At 36.4% G+C, this 16,963-nt stretch overlaps 2 protein-coding genes across 4 annotated transcripts in view; one reads left to right on the top strand and one right to left on the bottom strand.

Moving 5' to 3' along the window:
• Nucleotides 1–257: 257 nt before the first annotated feature.
• Nucleotides 258–14,430, bottom strand: LOC137405717 (ribosome-recycling factor, mitochondrial-like). 3 transcript variants are annotated; one of them, XM_068092078.1, is made up of 6 exons: nucleotides 13,884–13,906; nucleotides 10,130–10,479; nucleotides 5,903–6,086; nucleotides 5,623–5,816; nucleotides 1,536–1,661; nucleotides 258–427 (listed from the first exon to the last, which is right to left on the bottom strand). In XM_068092078.1, exons 2-6 carry the CDS (start codon nucleotides 10,406–10,408, stop codon nucleotides 353–355), a joined length of 858 nt encoding a protein of 285 aa, XP_067948179.1. In that variant the 5' UTR covers nucleotides 10,409–10,479; nucleotides 13,884–13,906; the 3' UTR covers nucleotides 258–352. The 3 variants fall into 3 exon arrangements, with proteins under 3 accessions (XP_067948179.1, XP_067948180.1, XP_067948181.1); XM_068092079.1 differs by lacking the exon at nucleotides 13,884–13,906 and adding an exon at nucleotides 11,618–11,728; XM_068092080.1 differs by lacking the exons at nucleotides 10,130–10,479; nucleotides 13,884–13,906 and adding an exon at nucleotides 14,361–14,430.
• Nucleotides 14,431–15,244: 814 nt separating this feature from the next.
• Nucleotides 15,245–16,963, top strand: part of LOC137406210 (protocadherin Fat 4-like) — an 80,677-nt gene continuing 78,958 nt past the window's right edge. The window contains exon 1 of the mRNA XM_068092745.1: nucleotides 15,245–16,787. Within this exon, the coding sequence (XP_067948846.1) occupies nucleotides 15,245–16,787 (1,543 nt within the window). The remainder of the gene's footprint in view (nucleotides 16,788–16,963) is intronic.

Here is a 16,963-nt window from a genome sequence, read left to right as displayed (position 1 = left end):
TCATTGTATATTTTGTCATAGATTCATTTTGGTATAAATAAAACATGAAAATAGGAGTATGCATTGTCCTTAATTACATATCAGGCCCTCAACCATGCCACCAACCAGTGTATATTATATTTACACAATTTACATTATATGTTATAAATATTAACCATCTCGCATTCTTTTCTAGAATTCTGGCAAGATATTAATCATCGAACTTATTAAAGTTCACACTTCCTCTGAGACAAGTTCACACTTCCTCTGAGACCAACGCTAGCTTCTTTCTTACTGCGTCGAAGGGCATTTGATGTAAAAAACTAATGAGAAACAGGTGCTTGCTGTGCAAACTAAGGTGTAAACTAGCCAATCAGCTCTCCTTCAGCAACTCTGTCTGCTTTTGTTTCACAGCATCATCAATTTGTTTGTTGAAGTCTTTTCCCATCTAAAAACAATGAATACAAAAGATTTAACGTCAAGTAATATGCATGCCATAGCTTTTCTATTATACGAAATGTGTGGATTGAGTTAGCAACAGCTTTATATAGAGTTGTCTGCTTTCTGACATACTGATGATGCAAGAGCGGACAACTGGTTATAGTTTTACTGTAAGGTGGCAATGCACATTGCAGGTAGCGCATAAGAAGATTTCTGTGATGTACATAACTGATAACAAGAGAATTTCACAATGAAAACACTTGATGCTAACAGCAGTATTAATTGTTCATCAAGTGCACATGTAGTGTTTTTATAATACGAACACGTATCTTCCAGACTGTTTAAAAGAGATAGTCTACCATATATACAAGCTTTCCATCAAAGTTACACGTGTATATTAAAGCTATTTCAAATGATTTATAAGATATTCAAGCTCATCTTCAGCTTTGCATCTCTCTGTCAGAAAACAAACTAGCATGTCGGGCATCAGTAATAATAATAAGTTTGTGGTAAATATAAGGTGACTGATATGGAAATTATGAGGTCTATGAAAAAGGTTTGTCACAGATGTATGATCGAAGTATTCTACGTTTATTGTTCATGTGATCTTTTTGAAAAGGCAGACAAATACTAGCTAGAAAATGAGACGACATTGTTGCAAGAGCACCTTTAAAAGTAACATTGTTTTCAAGTTGGAAGATTAGAAACAAGGTAGGATTACCTGCTCGAAAATAACTAGTTATGTCTGACATAATCAAGGATCCCTTGACATCAAGTCTGAGATTAAACTGCTGACAAATAAATAAATAAAATAATGGGGTAAAAGGCTGTGAAGCTTTTAGACGAAAAAGTCAGTGAGAGTGACAACAACTACAAAGTCATGAGACAGTCCAAGTCACAAATAAACTCTAGGAATAAGAGTGCATGAACTTAAATGGAAAAACATAAAACTACAAAGCAAAACTTTCCTGCAATGATTAAAACAACATAATGCGGATTGAGCTCAGAATATGCCTAACATGGCATGCATTGAGCAGTTGCAACAAGACAAGTACCTGCTAACAGTGGCATGCGTTGAGCAGTAGCAACAAGACAAGTACCTGCTAACAACTGACCTTTAAAATATCATCCTGGAGTTTCCTAACAGCATCCTTGCTGAACATCTTCTCCACAGATTTCACCACTTTTAGCTTAGAATTCTGAGTATCACGTATCCTATTCTTGTGTTCATCTCCGAGTCTCTATGGCCATAAATATCTTCAGTTAGCACATCAACCTCTAACCAGCATAATGGAAGGGAACTCGCTGCTTTTGATGGTAATTTCCATCCTAACTTTATAGAGAGCTGAAGACAACCCACACTGAAACAAACTCAAAGTGACAAATGCAAATTTAATTTGTTCTGGGACCTGTCTCGAATGTTGCAACCTTCAAATATTTCATCGAATAACCTAACATAAATATCCTGAAATTCATTCCGGGACAAAAAGCGTAACACCTGAAAAACTACAGCAGATAATTACACAGCAAATAGGCAAATGCACTAAAAAGAAAAACGGAAAAAGATGACTTTGTATACCTTAGAAAACAAACATAATTTTTTATGGCTATTTCCTATGCGAAGCAAGCGAAAAAATGAATGTTTTGTAACTTGCAGCTTTAGGAGAAAGAGTAGGGATAGAGGAAGCGGTAGAGGAAGAAGTGGTGATGGAGGAAGTTGCAAAAGTACACAACAGTATAATGTGGTGACAACAACAGTATAATGTGGTGACAACAGCAGTAAAAACCTTAATGCATGTTCTTGAACTAATGAGGTAAATGTATTGGTTCAGTGAAAAGGCAAAAAAATTCTAATATGGTAAATTACTTTTTTCATAAATGCTTGTTACAGATTCACGAAACTGCAGAAAAGTGGTAATTGTTTATACATCAGTTGCATAGAAAATACATCTAAAATTATATCAAATCTGACAGTGAACTACAGGCTTTGGTTTTCGGTTGTATTATGAAATGAGTACCGCATATCCTCACATATCAGCCCATCCTAGAAAAACATCGTTAAAACAATGAATTTATAAGCATTCTCATGGAAGCCAACCCTAGAAATCGTAACGCACCTTATGTACCTATCACATAAAACAGTTTGAGAGAATTAATGAAAATGATAACCATAGTTGTTGCTTCACTTGTATTAATAACAGTAAGATGTTCAACTGTAGTAGCGGAACTATGTATATAAATAAATGCATATAAAGTTGTATGCGATGAGAGCAAACACGCGATCGATCAAGTGTATGACCATCCACTCACAGACGGTTATCGCTGTCATAGCGTACTAGTAGCAAACAGTCGCTGCCGCAAGTATTAGCGTTTCAGCACACTGCTGAAAACATAAGCTGAATAGAGAATTGTGAAATATGTTGGTTTTGTTGCATTTTTTCAAGGTAACTTCACTCGCAGCTGTTCTTCGAGCGCAAGCCCCCAGTACTGTGTAAAACAAAGTGTAGCAGGCTACCAGTCGCATATTTAGCATTGTTTGAGTTGAAGTTGTTGGAATTAAATTAGAATGTCATTTAGTTTTGCGTGAGAATTATAGATGTATACATGTAAACCAACCTCTTAATTTGGTAACATTTTTTCAAGGTTTTAAATTCAGCTTATATGCGAGAACACATGGTAAATTACTTCTATATACAGTGAAACTCGGAAAACTCAAACTTCAAGGAACCGAGCAAAAGTGTTCGAATTATCAGAGCGTTCAAGTTATCAGAGCACTGTCACAAGTCCATGTATTTACTTATTTATCAGTATTTACATGTACATATACAATCTATAATATAAATCAAAAGCACAAATGGCTTGTTTCAAATTAAATGCTTCTAATGTAAAGTTTAAAACGTTTTTATCAAAAAGTATAGAGATTTTTCTATCACTTGAGATTGGTTCGTTGTTTGAGGTGATGTTATTGCCAGGACGTTTTTTAGATTGACATTGGCAAAACTTGATCGTTGTTGAAATGCTCAAAAGAAAAGACACCCTTTTCTTTTGAGCGTTTTACCCATGATCAATTTTGCCGATTTTTCTTGAAGTTTATGCAAAGATTACCTCACTTTACCTCGCTTCCGAAGGGCGATCACTACGCGGATTTTTGGTATAAATCAAATTTCACCAAACCTTTAGAAAAGTCGTTGACAAAAATATTTTGCCGATGGTGGTAATAACGACGCTTATGAATTACGAAAAGTTGAGGTTTACCTCTATGGCTTGGAATAAAGTGATTTTCTAAAGCGATAGCAATCGTTTCGGTAGCCGTTGGGCAAAAAACAGTTCGAATTAACAGTGTTGAGTTCGAGTTAAGGTATATAGAGCCATTTATCATTGCGTGGGAACGGACCAAGCAAATCTATTCGAGTTAACCATGTGTTCGCTATATCCGAGGGCAAGTTATCCATGTTTCACTGTACATATATTTCTCAAAGTTTGTCATCTGTTTTCAGATCTCCAGCTATAGCTATTATTAGAATCTTGAAATAAAGAATTTGTACCGAAGAAGATTTGATCTCGAACCCTCTCATTCGCCAGTCCGACGCCGTACCAATTAGGCCCCAGAGATTGATATCTTCGCTAGCCGATACATGTCGCTATATGGGAGCAAATACCCAACGGCTTTTGCGTACTACGCAGGGTGATTGCTTAACGTCAGGGAGACGAATAGCTCTAATTAGTAAGCTTACTCAAATTTTCCATTGGCAATGTGCCAGGCTAATAGCAAGTGGCAGGCAACTCTCATTACTTCTCATTGTTTATAAGCTGATTTTAATACTCGGGCAACGCAGAGAAGCACAGCTAGTCTATTTATAAAATGAGCTACAACACACTTAATATATACATATAATTATTTGTCACCATTCAGCGTAACATGAGTTTAATAATAGCACATATTCTCAACTGTTAGATTGGCTCGCATTAGCAGGCGTCTCATACTAGTGTATATTAGTTTAACAGACCAGAAAATCTGGAGTTCACTTTTCATCCTATATAGTAATAACATTTCCAAGTATCCGGTGATTCGAAACGCTAAGCACCAGTTCATTTCTGAACATACGTGTATATATTAGATTAGAATCTATCAAATGCTCCATATATATACATATTCATGAACAAGTGACATAAACGAACCATACTTAAATTACATGCAGAAACAAAAATTAACGTTTTTAAAACAAAAATATTTGCATCGTTTACTCGGATAGCTGCGTTTTGTTGTTGCTTTTGATGGAACAAACATCTTCTGGTTGTCCAATATCTTCCACAATGTCCTCTGACCTCAAATCTTCTGCACTGCTGAACTAGTCGATATTAGTGTCCAAACAATCTTTTGGCAGAGCAAAACTAAACAGCTGCATTTAGCACAAATGCAACGCGTAAAAGTTTTTCTTGCTAAACGTAACCTTTGGCCCAAAACTAGTCGTTCATCTACCACAGCAAATGTAAACCACTTTTATATAAATGTACTTCGAAGTATCAAGACCGCCCTAAACAAGGAACTACTATTACCCTCAGACGGCTATTCATGATTTCTATGGGGTTGCTTTCGAAGTTTTAACGAAAAAAAAATGAAAAGCTTTGGAGTTGGACGATGAGAGAATTGATTGTTATTGATGTAAATTGATTGTATTGATTCATTATTAATACGATTTTGTGGACACTTCTACTGATCACTTGACATTATGGGTTCATAAAGACTAAAGATTGTTGAAGTGGCGGTCAAATGGGGGTGGCATTCAAATAAAAGATGCCGATCTATTTTTTAACCCTTCTCTCATAGTGGCGTTCAAACAGAGGTGGCGTTCAAATAGAGGTGACGTTCAATTAGGTTTTACGGTATACATTATATATCTATACGCAGAGGTAGGCAACACCTACCTATATATATATACGTATATATATATGTATATATACATGTATATATATATATATATATATATATATAGATATATATATCAATATAATAACAACAATATAAATCTCTCAAATGAATAAAAATATTAACGTTTCCATTTTTGTGCATCTCAGAGCTCGTAATTACCAAGACAGTCCACTGCATAAGTTTGTGGAGAAGGGCAGCCGCTCGCACCTTTTCACAAACATCAACATCTTTTTGGCAGTTTTTAAGCCTAAATACTTTTAGGATTCTCTTACTTTGGCAGACTTCACCAGTTTTTCTCTGTGTTCCCTGGTAACTCGGGGAGTCTCAATAAATATTGATGTTCCTTCAATCCTTGGATTGACATTGAATGATGAGCTCTGAAGAGCATCTCTTACTTTAGGAAGATACTGAGGATTAGAGCTGAGGTTAACATGCACCTGACGAGGATTCTTCATAGAGACCTGAGCTAGAGAAGAATATATAGTAAGATACACCTGAGTATAGAGCCTGACCCTATGCATTTAACAAAATTAACAAATCGACATGACCTACCTAGATATTGCAGGTTCACCGACTTTCCGTTGTCAAGCTCCAAAGGTAGATGGTTAAATGATGTCAAACTAGTTCTTAAAGCTAACTGACTGGCGAACTCTTGTTGGAGATCACTGATGGTTGCGGTAAACAAACTTTGCAAAGCATCCATATCAACGAGCTCATCAACACTCTGGGGAAAGTCCTAGCAAAAGATATTTACCACAAGTCACTATAGCTTCTTGATTAAACCTACTCTTGTCTACCCAAAAAAATTAAATAAGCGAAATTTAGCGAAACTAATGAGCAAGAAACCTATAGCAAATCCGCTGTGTACATATATACTAGTTGAATACCTGGCGTTGCACTGGTAATGAAAGGGTTTTTGTACAGTAAATTTATTTTTAAACAACATGTACAAGGTTTACCATTCTAACTTTAAAACCAAAGGTGTTTGTTTATTTCTGTGTCCTGCGCTATTTTGTTTACTGTGTTTATTTTTGTGTAATTCAAACCGCACCGGCTGCAGTGCCTACTACAGGTCTATACTGATTGCAATAGTCTTGTTGGCTATATGAATTAAAGCATTTTTCTCCGTGTATAGGCATACCTTTTTCTTCTGGTATGACTTCACAGATTTTTCTTTTGGTATGTCTCTACACATATTGCTAGCTGCCATGTTTGAAGCGATGAAAGATTGCTATGTGTTTTGAGTACGTGCCCAATTTATCCCATGGTATAGCCAGTTAAACAGTGTAGTAGCCTATGTTCATGGGTACTCCGAGCGTTGCGATAGGCGATGGTAAGAAGAAAGAGAGAAGGGGATATTACAAAAAAACAGCATTTATTCACTTTTAGAAATGCTCTCAAATGAAAATATACATCAAAGAACCTAAAAACCAGAAGTTTTACCAATTAAAACACTCACCTTTTCTAACAATATACAACTTTCAAAAGACACTTTGCGGGCGGAAACGAACGTTTAATGTAGACTTTTGAATATCGAGATTCGATATATAACGGCTACAAGACAAGCTTACGCAATGAACCATTGACCTCGTCGTTGGATTGGCCACAAACAGCTTTTGCATTGGGTAAATACATGTACGTGTTTGTGGCCAATCCAACGACGAGGTGAAAAGTTCATTGCGTAAGCTTGTCCTGTAGCCCTTATATAGCGAATCTCGATATCCAAAGGTCTACATTAAATGCTCGTTTCCACCCACAAAGTGTTTTTTGAAAGTTGTATATAATTAGAAAAGGTGAGTGTTTCAATTGGTAAAATTTTTGGTTTTTAGGTTATATGATGTATATTTCCAATTGAGAGCATTTCTAAAAGTGAATGAGATGGTGTGTTTTTTTGTAATATACCCTCCTCTCTTTCTTTTTACCATCGCCTATCGCAACGCTTGGAGTACCCGTGAGTGTATTGGATAAATAGCTGTCCCCAGAACTGGAGGTTGTCAGTTCTAATCCAGCTTGTAGCAGATTTCTCATTCTTAAAACTTTATCGCTATAGCTAGACATACCGAAGGACAGAAAACAGGTGACCAACATCGAGAAACATTTTTATATATATATTTCTCAAAGTATGTGTGTATGTGTGTCCCTCCAGCTATAGCTATTATTAGAATACATTAACTGGACAATGCTTGGGCAACGTCATAGCTTACTGTCATTACGAGCCTAGTGCTTATTTACTATGGTAGCTTGCTGTAATTTTCCATTGGCAATGTGCCAAGCTAATAGTGGTAGGTGGGCAAGTGGTAGGCAACTCTCATCACTTATCATTGCTTATAATTGATTTATATTACCAATTTCCGTTGGCAGTGTGCCAGACTAATAGCATGAGGTAGGCAACTTTCATCACTTCTCATTGTTTATAAGCTGATTTTTAATACCCAGGCACCGCCGGGAGGCACAGCTAGTATATACATGTAGATATAGATAAGTAGTCAGGTCTAATGCTAACAGCACTCTACGCTCTGAAAAGTGCAGATTGTTGTAAAGAACTAGAGTGTTGGAATAGGTTAAAGTTACTAATCTTAAAGGTTGACTTGCAACAAAATTCACATTACAGTTATTTGGTATCAAAAAGTTCACCATGTCTTACTCTGCTGTGTTGTAGGAACAAAACATGTGGAAATTGGACTACAAGCTCTTAAAAGCTTAAAAACGAACAGTTAATTGCAGCCATCACAAAAACAGCCGTAGATTGGAATCCCATTCAAAATGGCTCAACTGTGACGTAGTTGAACACGATGTGCTTCTGTTTACACTTTCATGCAACCTCATTCGTCAAAATATTTTCAAGAATAAACTTCACAGCATTCAATAAAACCATATCTATTGTCCTCACGCGTCTATTGCATTATCATTGTAATGCTTTCACTTTGAGCACTGCTATCTTAAAACTTAGCCTGAAAATCAGTTTAATTTTTTAACCTTAGCTCGAGGGGGTGCATATCATTCTCTGATAAACCAATCTGTGATGGTCGAAAAATGCTGAAAAAATTGTTCGCGCCATTTGGCGGGAAATATGGGTCACAAGATCAGATTACGAATAAATGATTAGACCAAGCTAAAACGAAACTCTAGAGTAGCAAGCATCCATATTTGATAAGGGCTTTCCGGTAAACCCAGAAGTGTTTGTCATAAAATAGTGCTACGAAATCTTTCTATTGAGCCTTTTATTGGCATTTTATTTCACATGATAACATCATGTGTCAAAACAATAACCACGTCAAGTTGAATACGTTTTTTTACCTGTTCGTTTTTTAGCTTTTAAGAGCTTGCAATCACATTTCCACATATTTTGCACCAACAGCACAACGGGGTGCTGTAGGTAAACCTGATGTTGCATGGTGAACTTTTGATATTAAATAACTGTAACATGTGAAATTTGTTGCGAGTCAACCTTTAAAATCAAAGTTGTACTTTTTCTCTGGGGTCACGACAGATCTGTTTCATGCTTCTGCACTCGTTAGGTGACTTACGTTAAAATTAACGCAAATCACCTGACGAGTGCAGAAGCACGAAACAGACCGGTTGTGACACCAGAGAAAAAGAACAACCCTGATTTTAAGATAAGTAACATTAACCTATTCCAACACTCTAGTTAGAGATTTATATATATAATATATACACATATATATAGCTTCTAATATATATTATATATAATATATACTAGAAGCTCTCTGTCCGTAACATAATAAACATACAAGAGCCAAGCAATAACATAAAAAAGGTTGATATTTACTATGCATGTCTGAAACAAGCTAGTAGAATCGTGTAAGCGGTAGTAGGAGTTATCTTCACCTGAAAGAAACAACAAAATGAGATGCTTATTAAGTTTACGTCTAGGTTATTACAACTATGACCTACAAACTGTTAGCTATATTACAGCCATATCTTGGCATACAAATGCCACAACATCCGAGAAATTTGAGGTACAAGCAAAATATTGAGCAGGTTTTTGCTTTGAGCTACAAGACAAATTTGATATACGAGCATATGAGACGGTTCTCAATGCGGCTGATAGGTGACCAAGTATGCGACAGGCCACTTTCGAGAACAGCATCAGTCGGTCTTTTTTCCAGATCAGTTTGAAAGTTTAAAAAGCCATCTAAAAGTGAAACAAAAATCACCAAGCCGGAAAATAATAAAAATAAAACCGAAGCCAAAATTAGCATTAAGTTTGGTGTAAGGTTAAAACTTATTTTTAGTGCGTGTTTAATAAGCTATGGTACTTTCATTTCTATTAAATTTAAAGTTTATGCTATGTTACGTAGCATCACGAAAGTGTAGCATACCTACCTAAGTCTCTCTCACATGGCTGTTATCCGCTAAGTCTCGATAGTAAAAACTCTATACAGTGCTGTACATGAAAATGTTAAATTTTTTGTAGACTACAACCACTAGAGAGGCGGGTATTTATTACTCTGTGAGCATAGGTAGTCAATTAGAACAATAAAAACACATTTTTACATCGCAATATTTTGTCTTAGGTGTTTATTCCGAGGATGATAATGGAATAATTTGTATCTAGTTAGCTATATAGGGAATATTGCTTTGAGATACAAGTGCATTGACATATGAACTCGGTTCTGCAATTCATTAAGCTCATATGTCAAGGTATGACTGTGTTGAAATACTCTCCAATGTGACACGTGTCACTTAGTGTAGATAAAAACACAGTTTATGCATGAAAGTGCGCTGGGTCATCAAGGGTAGCCACAAACAACTTACTTCAGCTTCAAATTCATCATCTTGGCTGGCAGACTTTTTCTTTACGTTTTTCTCCCTTTTTGCTTTCTTTTTGCACAGATAGCTTGAAGTGTGAATGTCTCTTTGGTACATACAGCTTTCAAAAGTACTTGATTTCGCTGAAAGTCGTCCATAAGTATGTGGTGTGGATAAAAGTTGCATAGAGGCTAGTGAGTTTGGTTGTAATCTTGAAGCTGAGCGAACATGTAGAAGCACACAAGTTGGTTTGATCAAAAATATTTTATTCCAGAGACCGAACATCTTTAGGGATAGCTTTTCAAGTGAATAGTTGTATGGTGGTGTTGACTTTATTTTCTGGAAATGCTTTCAACCTGAAAAGTACAAAAAATACAGTTTTTACTATTTAATCATGGCAGTTAGGTGATATAAAAGCCATTTTAGATCACTTAGTAATGACATTATCTACCGTGTAAATACAACAGACTAACATACTCAACTTGTTAAATGGAAAAGCTTTAGACAGCTGCTGCCTTGTTAGCTGATTGATGTCAATGATGAGTTATCAATCCTACATTGGTACGAATATTGCATATATATATCCAATGTATAGTCTATTGGCATGCACATTTATGTGCATAGATGCACTTGTACTGACCTCATGCCTTGCAATAGTCATTGTTAACAACCTTTTTTCACATAAAACTCAGGGATAGGATACAAATAATTAAACAGAATAAAACAATGGAAACATTTGTTTTTCAAGTTTTACTCAAAATTAATATATACATTTGAATAGCCTTGAATTGCCATGGTACTGCACATATGGGCCCTCATTGCACCTAACTTTTTCTATCATCTTGTTATGTTATGACTCAATGTAAGATAAAACAAACAGAAAAAAACACAAATATTAGCGATCGCCCGTATCTGAAGGTGACTTCTGATGAACCACACTTCTTCATTGACCTCGATTTCTGCTGAGAGATTTCCAGCTTGCATACTTACTTAATAGCTATGAAATAACCAGCCAACTGACAAAAAGATTGCAGTGAGCTATGCCAAAAAGTTAATTCTAAGCTAATAACCCTAAACAAACTATTTGTAAAAATTAGAACAGGTTCTAACCCTTGAACTCAAAACTCTAAAACTTTCGGGCAAATGGAACGAGAAGATTCGATGAACCAGAATACCCATATAAAGGTGCACCTTTTGTGGGCAAACTCAGAGACTTGCCAGCAGATGGAAATTATCATTTTTTTACTATAAAACCATGAAGCTTTACAATACTATGCTATATCTGTACACTTAAATGGCTGCAACTAAAGTTCACCTCTTTAAGAAATTTGGTGCTATCCTATCTACCAGTGTGAGCGCAGCACCTTCTGCAATACATAACGGTCAGATAGCAGCCATGGCCTAGTACATAGTATAAATGACTGACATAGAAATGACAGGTTAGAGTTCAACTCCAAGAAAAAGTCACTGGCGGAAACATGAATGACATATAACCTTAGATTGCTCTGCGACTGGGCCACCTCCAGTCCTCATGGTTCCTTTATGACTGGACTTAGACATGTCCAGCTAGAATCCCAGGGCCATTGTTTATGCAACAATGCTCTTAAAACCATGCAGTCTCTGCTAAGCAGACGTCATAATTCGATTTTTGAAGGATCTTTCATACATAGCGGTACTTCGCTATTGGTCTCATTCCTACTAACATTCATACTTTTTTATGACCGCCGGAATGTAAACGAATCAGTGTGAATGTTACTTAAATTGATTGTAATGCTAAAAAATTATTCATGCTACTAGTTGAGTTACTTAGCAGAAATGAGCAGGACTATCGTCGGTGAAATGGTCAAGCAAAGACAGATTGATTCCGTTATTTGTTACAGTGACTGACCAGTAGACAAGTATGTTATTTCCTGCTCTATGATAGTGCCTGTGATGTACTACTGGCTACCATGGTCGAGCACATACAAATTTGCCAAAATTTCTAGTCTCACTTTCCAGCTGTTAGAATACTAGTGGCTACTTTCCATGCACCTGCTAGCAGGCCGGATACCTGACTAGTTATTTACAAATACACAATACATAGCTATAGTGTTCCACACCACCCTTTTCACAAGACAATCAAACGTTGCCCCCACAAGCAAAGTCAGAGATTTTGAATCAGTTAACAGCTATAGAGAACGCTCTTCCTAGTGATTGCTCCATGCAAAACAATAGAGCATACTGTACTGCAGTTCTTCTATGAAACTCGGCTATCTCAATCCCACAGAGAACACAATAGTTCTAGAAGCAACTGCACTGCCAAAATCACTGCGTGCTACTTACAATAGCCTTATAAAAACCGCAGAAGAAGGGTATGCTACACATGCCATGGTAATAAACTTTAAAAAAGACATCTGTTAATGTCGCATATTATTTTTATGAAAATTAAAAGAATCCCAGGCTTGCAACCTAACCTCTACTAAATTCATAACTTTTTTAAAGAAACAGTCTCGCTGAGGGAATTATGCTCAAACAAGTGTGATATCTCATCAGGAATCTGCGCTAGGCGTGACAATTTTTGCTTGTTACAATGAATGACCTGCTTTAAAGCGGATGCTACACATCTTTATTTAACTGTCGACATTTCTGAAGACACCAAAAGATTCCATAAACCATATACCATCAATACTGTCCATAAATGGTCATTCATAAGTCTGTTCAATGAAACTTAGCAACAAAAGCAGCATATTCCTTTTCTTCCGGCCTCTGATGGTATGACAACACAAAATATCTTGGTGTGGTCGTACAAGCATGCCATAACAATATAGATTGAACTACTTCAATACTCCAAGCTGCTTGCATATACATGCTAGTACAAAACATTCATAGAATACGCTTATGTAGCAAATGAACATCCTGCCAAAATTTCAATACTCACAATAGAGATGACATTGTATTATTCAGGACAAGAAGCATCACTATGCCTTTTCCAAAACAAATGATGAGATTAAACAAAACTACATGCCATGATGAGAACCGTAGAAACCGCAAAAGAACTGATAGCCTTTGCTGCAAACAAACATGTGTGCCACCAAGGTTCTCTACCTTGAACCAGTAAGCACATGAAAAAGGTGCCAACCATGATGCAACAACCTTAAACAGTAAATAGACTTTTACAAAAGTATAGTACTTGAAATAAAAAAATGAAGGCTTCAATAAGATTTAGGTAGGTTTATAGTCCGAACCTCGACTGGTTTGAAACTCGATGAGTTTGTATATCGACAACGGTTGGCCCAATCTCGACAGCAGTTTTACTATTTTACCATCTACTATTTTCATAGTAAATGAGCGATTTATATGTAAAAGATTTATTTGCGCAAAAATATCTTGTGATCCATTTGATGCAGCACTCCCCAGCTTATGTAGGCCTAACAATATTTTGCCAAACCTAAATATAGAACGAATGCTAAAACAAGTAACAATCATAAATATGGTTGACTGTTATGCTAGCAAAATGTTTTATTTGAAATCTAAACTTCAGTGAGTAGCTTTGATTTTTATTTTTTGAAGTGAGGATACAACTGCAAAAAGACATTTATTATTTGTTGAAGATTAAATTATTGTAAAACTGCATCAGCCTTTGTCGATGTTCGGACCAACCTTTGACTAGATTCGGACCAACCTCTGTCGAGATCGGGACTTGTCTAGGTTCGGACTTGTCGATGTTGGGACTGTTTCCCTTTAGGTATATATCATTTATTGCTTAAGAGTTTTACCTAACCTGAATTAGAAGATGAAAAAAAACTATTTTTATTACACCTTTGCAACTATTAGCTAACAACTTTAACGACAATGCTTCAAAATAACAACTGCTATATTAATCTGTACTATGCGTTAGACCAATGATATACAGCCCAATGGGGGCTGTATATCATTGGTTAGACCCACTATGTTTACCGAAAAAGCAATGTTTTTAAATACAAAGACTTGCAAAATTATCCAATTATTTTTATACTACACATTTAAATATGAATTCATTTCTTTTAATTATTTGATCCAAAAACATAACAATTAATTTAATGTACCAATAGTCCACATATTTCGAAATCAGCATCTAGCGATTTTCAACTATTTTGTAATTTTAAGCTATTATTGACGCAAGATTTGCATGCACTTCAAATAATAGGATGACATCGTTTAACTCTTAAACATTTCACATAACTTATTCAATTAGTTAGCAATGTTACAAATTAGTTACCTAATAAAAAGCATGTAAATGATGTAATATAATATCGCTATCGTAAAAAAGCTAGGCGCCCTCAAATAGGTAATTGCAGCGACCGGAAACTTCAGATGGGGGCTGACATCTTTGCTAACGCAAAATTGGAGAGTGTAAGTTTGACGAATAGCAAAACAGTGGGCGGAGAATAAAGAAGAAACTTGGAATTAATCTAGCCAATCATTGACCTCAACAGGTAGTTGCTGCTACCTGAAATTTCATTGTGTACATAGGATACCGTCCAGTTGAAGAGCTACTGCATAATCTTAGTTTAACTAGTTGAGGTATTCCTATAGATTTAGCCAAGCCATACTATTGGACACAGTGAGTTATTTTACTGCCTTTTCATATGAAAATGCAGATTATTCTAAAATTATATCAGTTTGTTTTTCAACTTGCTTCATATCGCGTTTACCGTAAGCCAACTAGTAATCGATTAATGGCAATTTAAGTTTAGATATTAGAAATGTTTTATATTGAAGTGAAACAAAATGTCATTACTCAACAACCTATTACATAGTTTTTATATTTTCATGATACGATATCCGATTTGACTCAAGTTCAGTCTACTAGTCAGCCACGTTTCATAATATTTCAAAATTAACATAATTCAGCATTCCCTTAAATAATGGTGTTTTCAAGTCAGCTTATACTTTTAGTGATATTTCTGTATTTTAGTGTGAAGAAATTAAGTTGTAATAACTTTGTTTCATACCCCAACTGTTGAAGTTAGATACGTCTTATTAACAGGATTATATATTTTCAGTTTTTGACGATGAGTCACTCAAAGATACTCTACTGACAGTTTACAAACGATGGACTGCAAAGCTTATAAATTATTACCTCATACTAGGTGGAAAGCTATGCCTTGGGAATTATCCTTACTATCTAATTTCACACACACGATCCGAAGAGTGTTTCTTTTCAAAAGCACATTCGTGAACTTCATTCTATTCTTGAGCGTATTTCAATCACTTCTCCCTCAAGTTCATTGCCAAGGAACAAAAAAATATTTTACCGTTGAAGAGAACTTGCCAATCGGAAGCGTAGTTGGATTAGTAGACAGCAATCCGGGATATACCTATGAACTAGCTACCGAGACGGATTACTTCACTATTGATCAAAACTCAGGAGAAATAAGCATCAAACAAGTCATTGATCGAGAACAGCTAAGTAATAGCGACATTAAATTTGTTGTCAAACAAAAAGTTGCAAATGCTCAAGTTCCTTCTAATACGCTAATAGAGGTTATAATTACAGTGACAGACATAAATGACAATTTGCCAAAGTTTTCGTCCAGATCTTTAGAATTTACTATTGCTGAGAATGACGTTCCTCTGCAGCCATTTACTATCACAGCGACGGATTCAGATGCTGGTAACAATGGCTCATCGTCGTTGGTCTACACTATTTTATCGGGAAATGAAAATGGCTACTGGAGTTTAACTACTAGCTCCAGCGCAGGTCCTAAATTCGCGTCACTAGGTTTACTCCAAGCGGTAGATCGGGAAGACATAGGATCCTTCCGGCTTGTCATAGAAGTAAGAGATGGTGGAAATCCTCCAAAACGAGCTGAAATTACTGTTCAGATTAATGTGCAAGACCTGAATGACAATCATCCAATGTTTGATTATACCCTCTACACGGCTAATGTCTTGGAAAACGCCACCGCAGGCACTGAGATCCTCGAGACACGCGCCTCCGACTCTGACAGTGGCTTCAACAGTGCGCTTGTCTTTTCCATGACAAGAAATAGCCTGTTTTCTATGGACCGTATGACAGGTGCGATTAGTTTGGAAGTTGACTCGCTAAATGAAGCTTATTCGAATGAGGAAACTCTATGCCAAGCCAGCTATTGCAACACATCACTCTGTATAGCTGTCTGTGTACTCGAGATACAAGTGGCCGACCAAGAAGGAGAAGGTTCATCCATGTTGCAAGATCAAAGTCGAGTCAAGATCACGATCATCGATGTAAATGATCATGCCCCAGTCATCGCGGGAAACAAGGACGCGACCGTTTCTGAATCAGCTACAATTAACACATATGTTTTCCGACTGACAGTAACTGATGCAGACAAAGGTCCCAATGGTGAATGGAGCCTCGAATATCTCTCTGGTAATGAACTCGGACACTTCAAGGAGCCGGTTTGCCTACTGTCATATTGTTTGATATACACAAAGGCTCTGGTAGATAAAGAACAAGTATCTCAATACAATCTAACGTTTGTGGCGAGAGACGAGGGAGCAGTACGACTCAGCTCAACTGCCAGTGTGATCGTTACTGTTCTTGACGCAAACGACCATCACCCACAATTCTCGTCGCCTTCTTATTCAGCAGTTGTCAGCGAGTTGGACCCAGTCAACAGCTTTGTTGCTGCTGTCACAGCAACCGATGAAGACCAAGGTAACAAGTCATTAAGTTAAACCTTGTAAACTCTTCAAGTTTGCCAGTTTCTTGCTCTTTATAACTAGCCCTTTCAACTTAATTTCATGAAGTTTTTCGAAAAATTTTTATGAAAAATTTTCATTTTGTGATAAAACTAGTACGCTGGTAGTCCTGTACGCCGTGAGAGATCATTG

This window comes from Watersipora subatra, chromosome 10 (genome assembly GCF_963576615.1).
Source record: "Watersipora subatra chromosome 10, tzWatSuba1.1, whole genome shotgun sequence".
NCBI lineage: Eukaryota > Metazoa > Bryozoa > Gymnolaemata > Cheilostomatida > Watersiporidae > Watersipora > Watersipora subatra.
Note: the sequence above shows the minus strand (reverse complement) of the source record. Positions and strands in the feature narration are given on the sequence as shown.

Excerpts from the sequence above, each read along its gene's own strand:
- LOC137405717 (XM_068092078.1), bottom strand. The coding sequence starts at position 10,408 with ATGTTCGGTCTCTGGAATAAAATATTTTTGATCAAACCAACTTGTGTG. Across the intron at positions 5,817-5,902 it reads GGTGAACCTGCAATATCTAG|CTCAGGTCTCTATGAAGAAT; the intron begins GTAGGTCATGTC and ends ATTCTTCTCTAG. Across the intron at positions 428-1,535 it reads TCCAGGATGATATTTTAAAG|ATGGGAAAAGACTTCAACAA; the intron begins GTCAGTTGTTAG and ends CATTGTTTTTAG.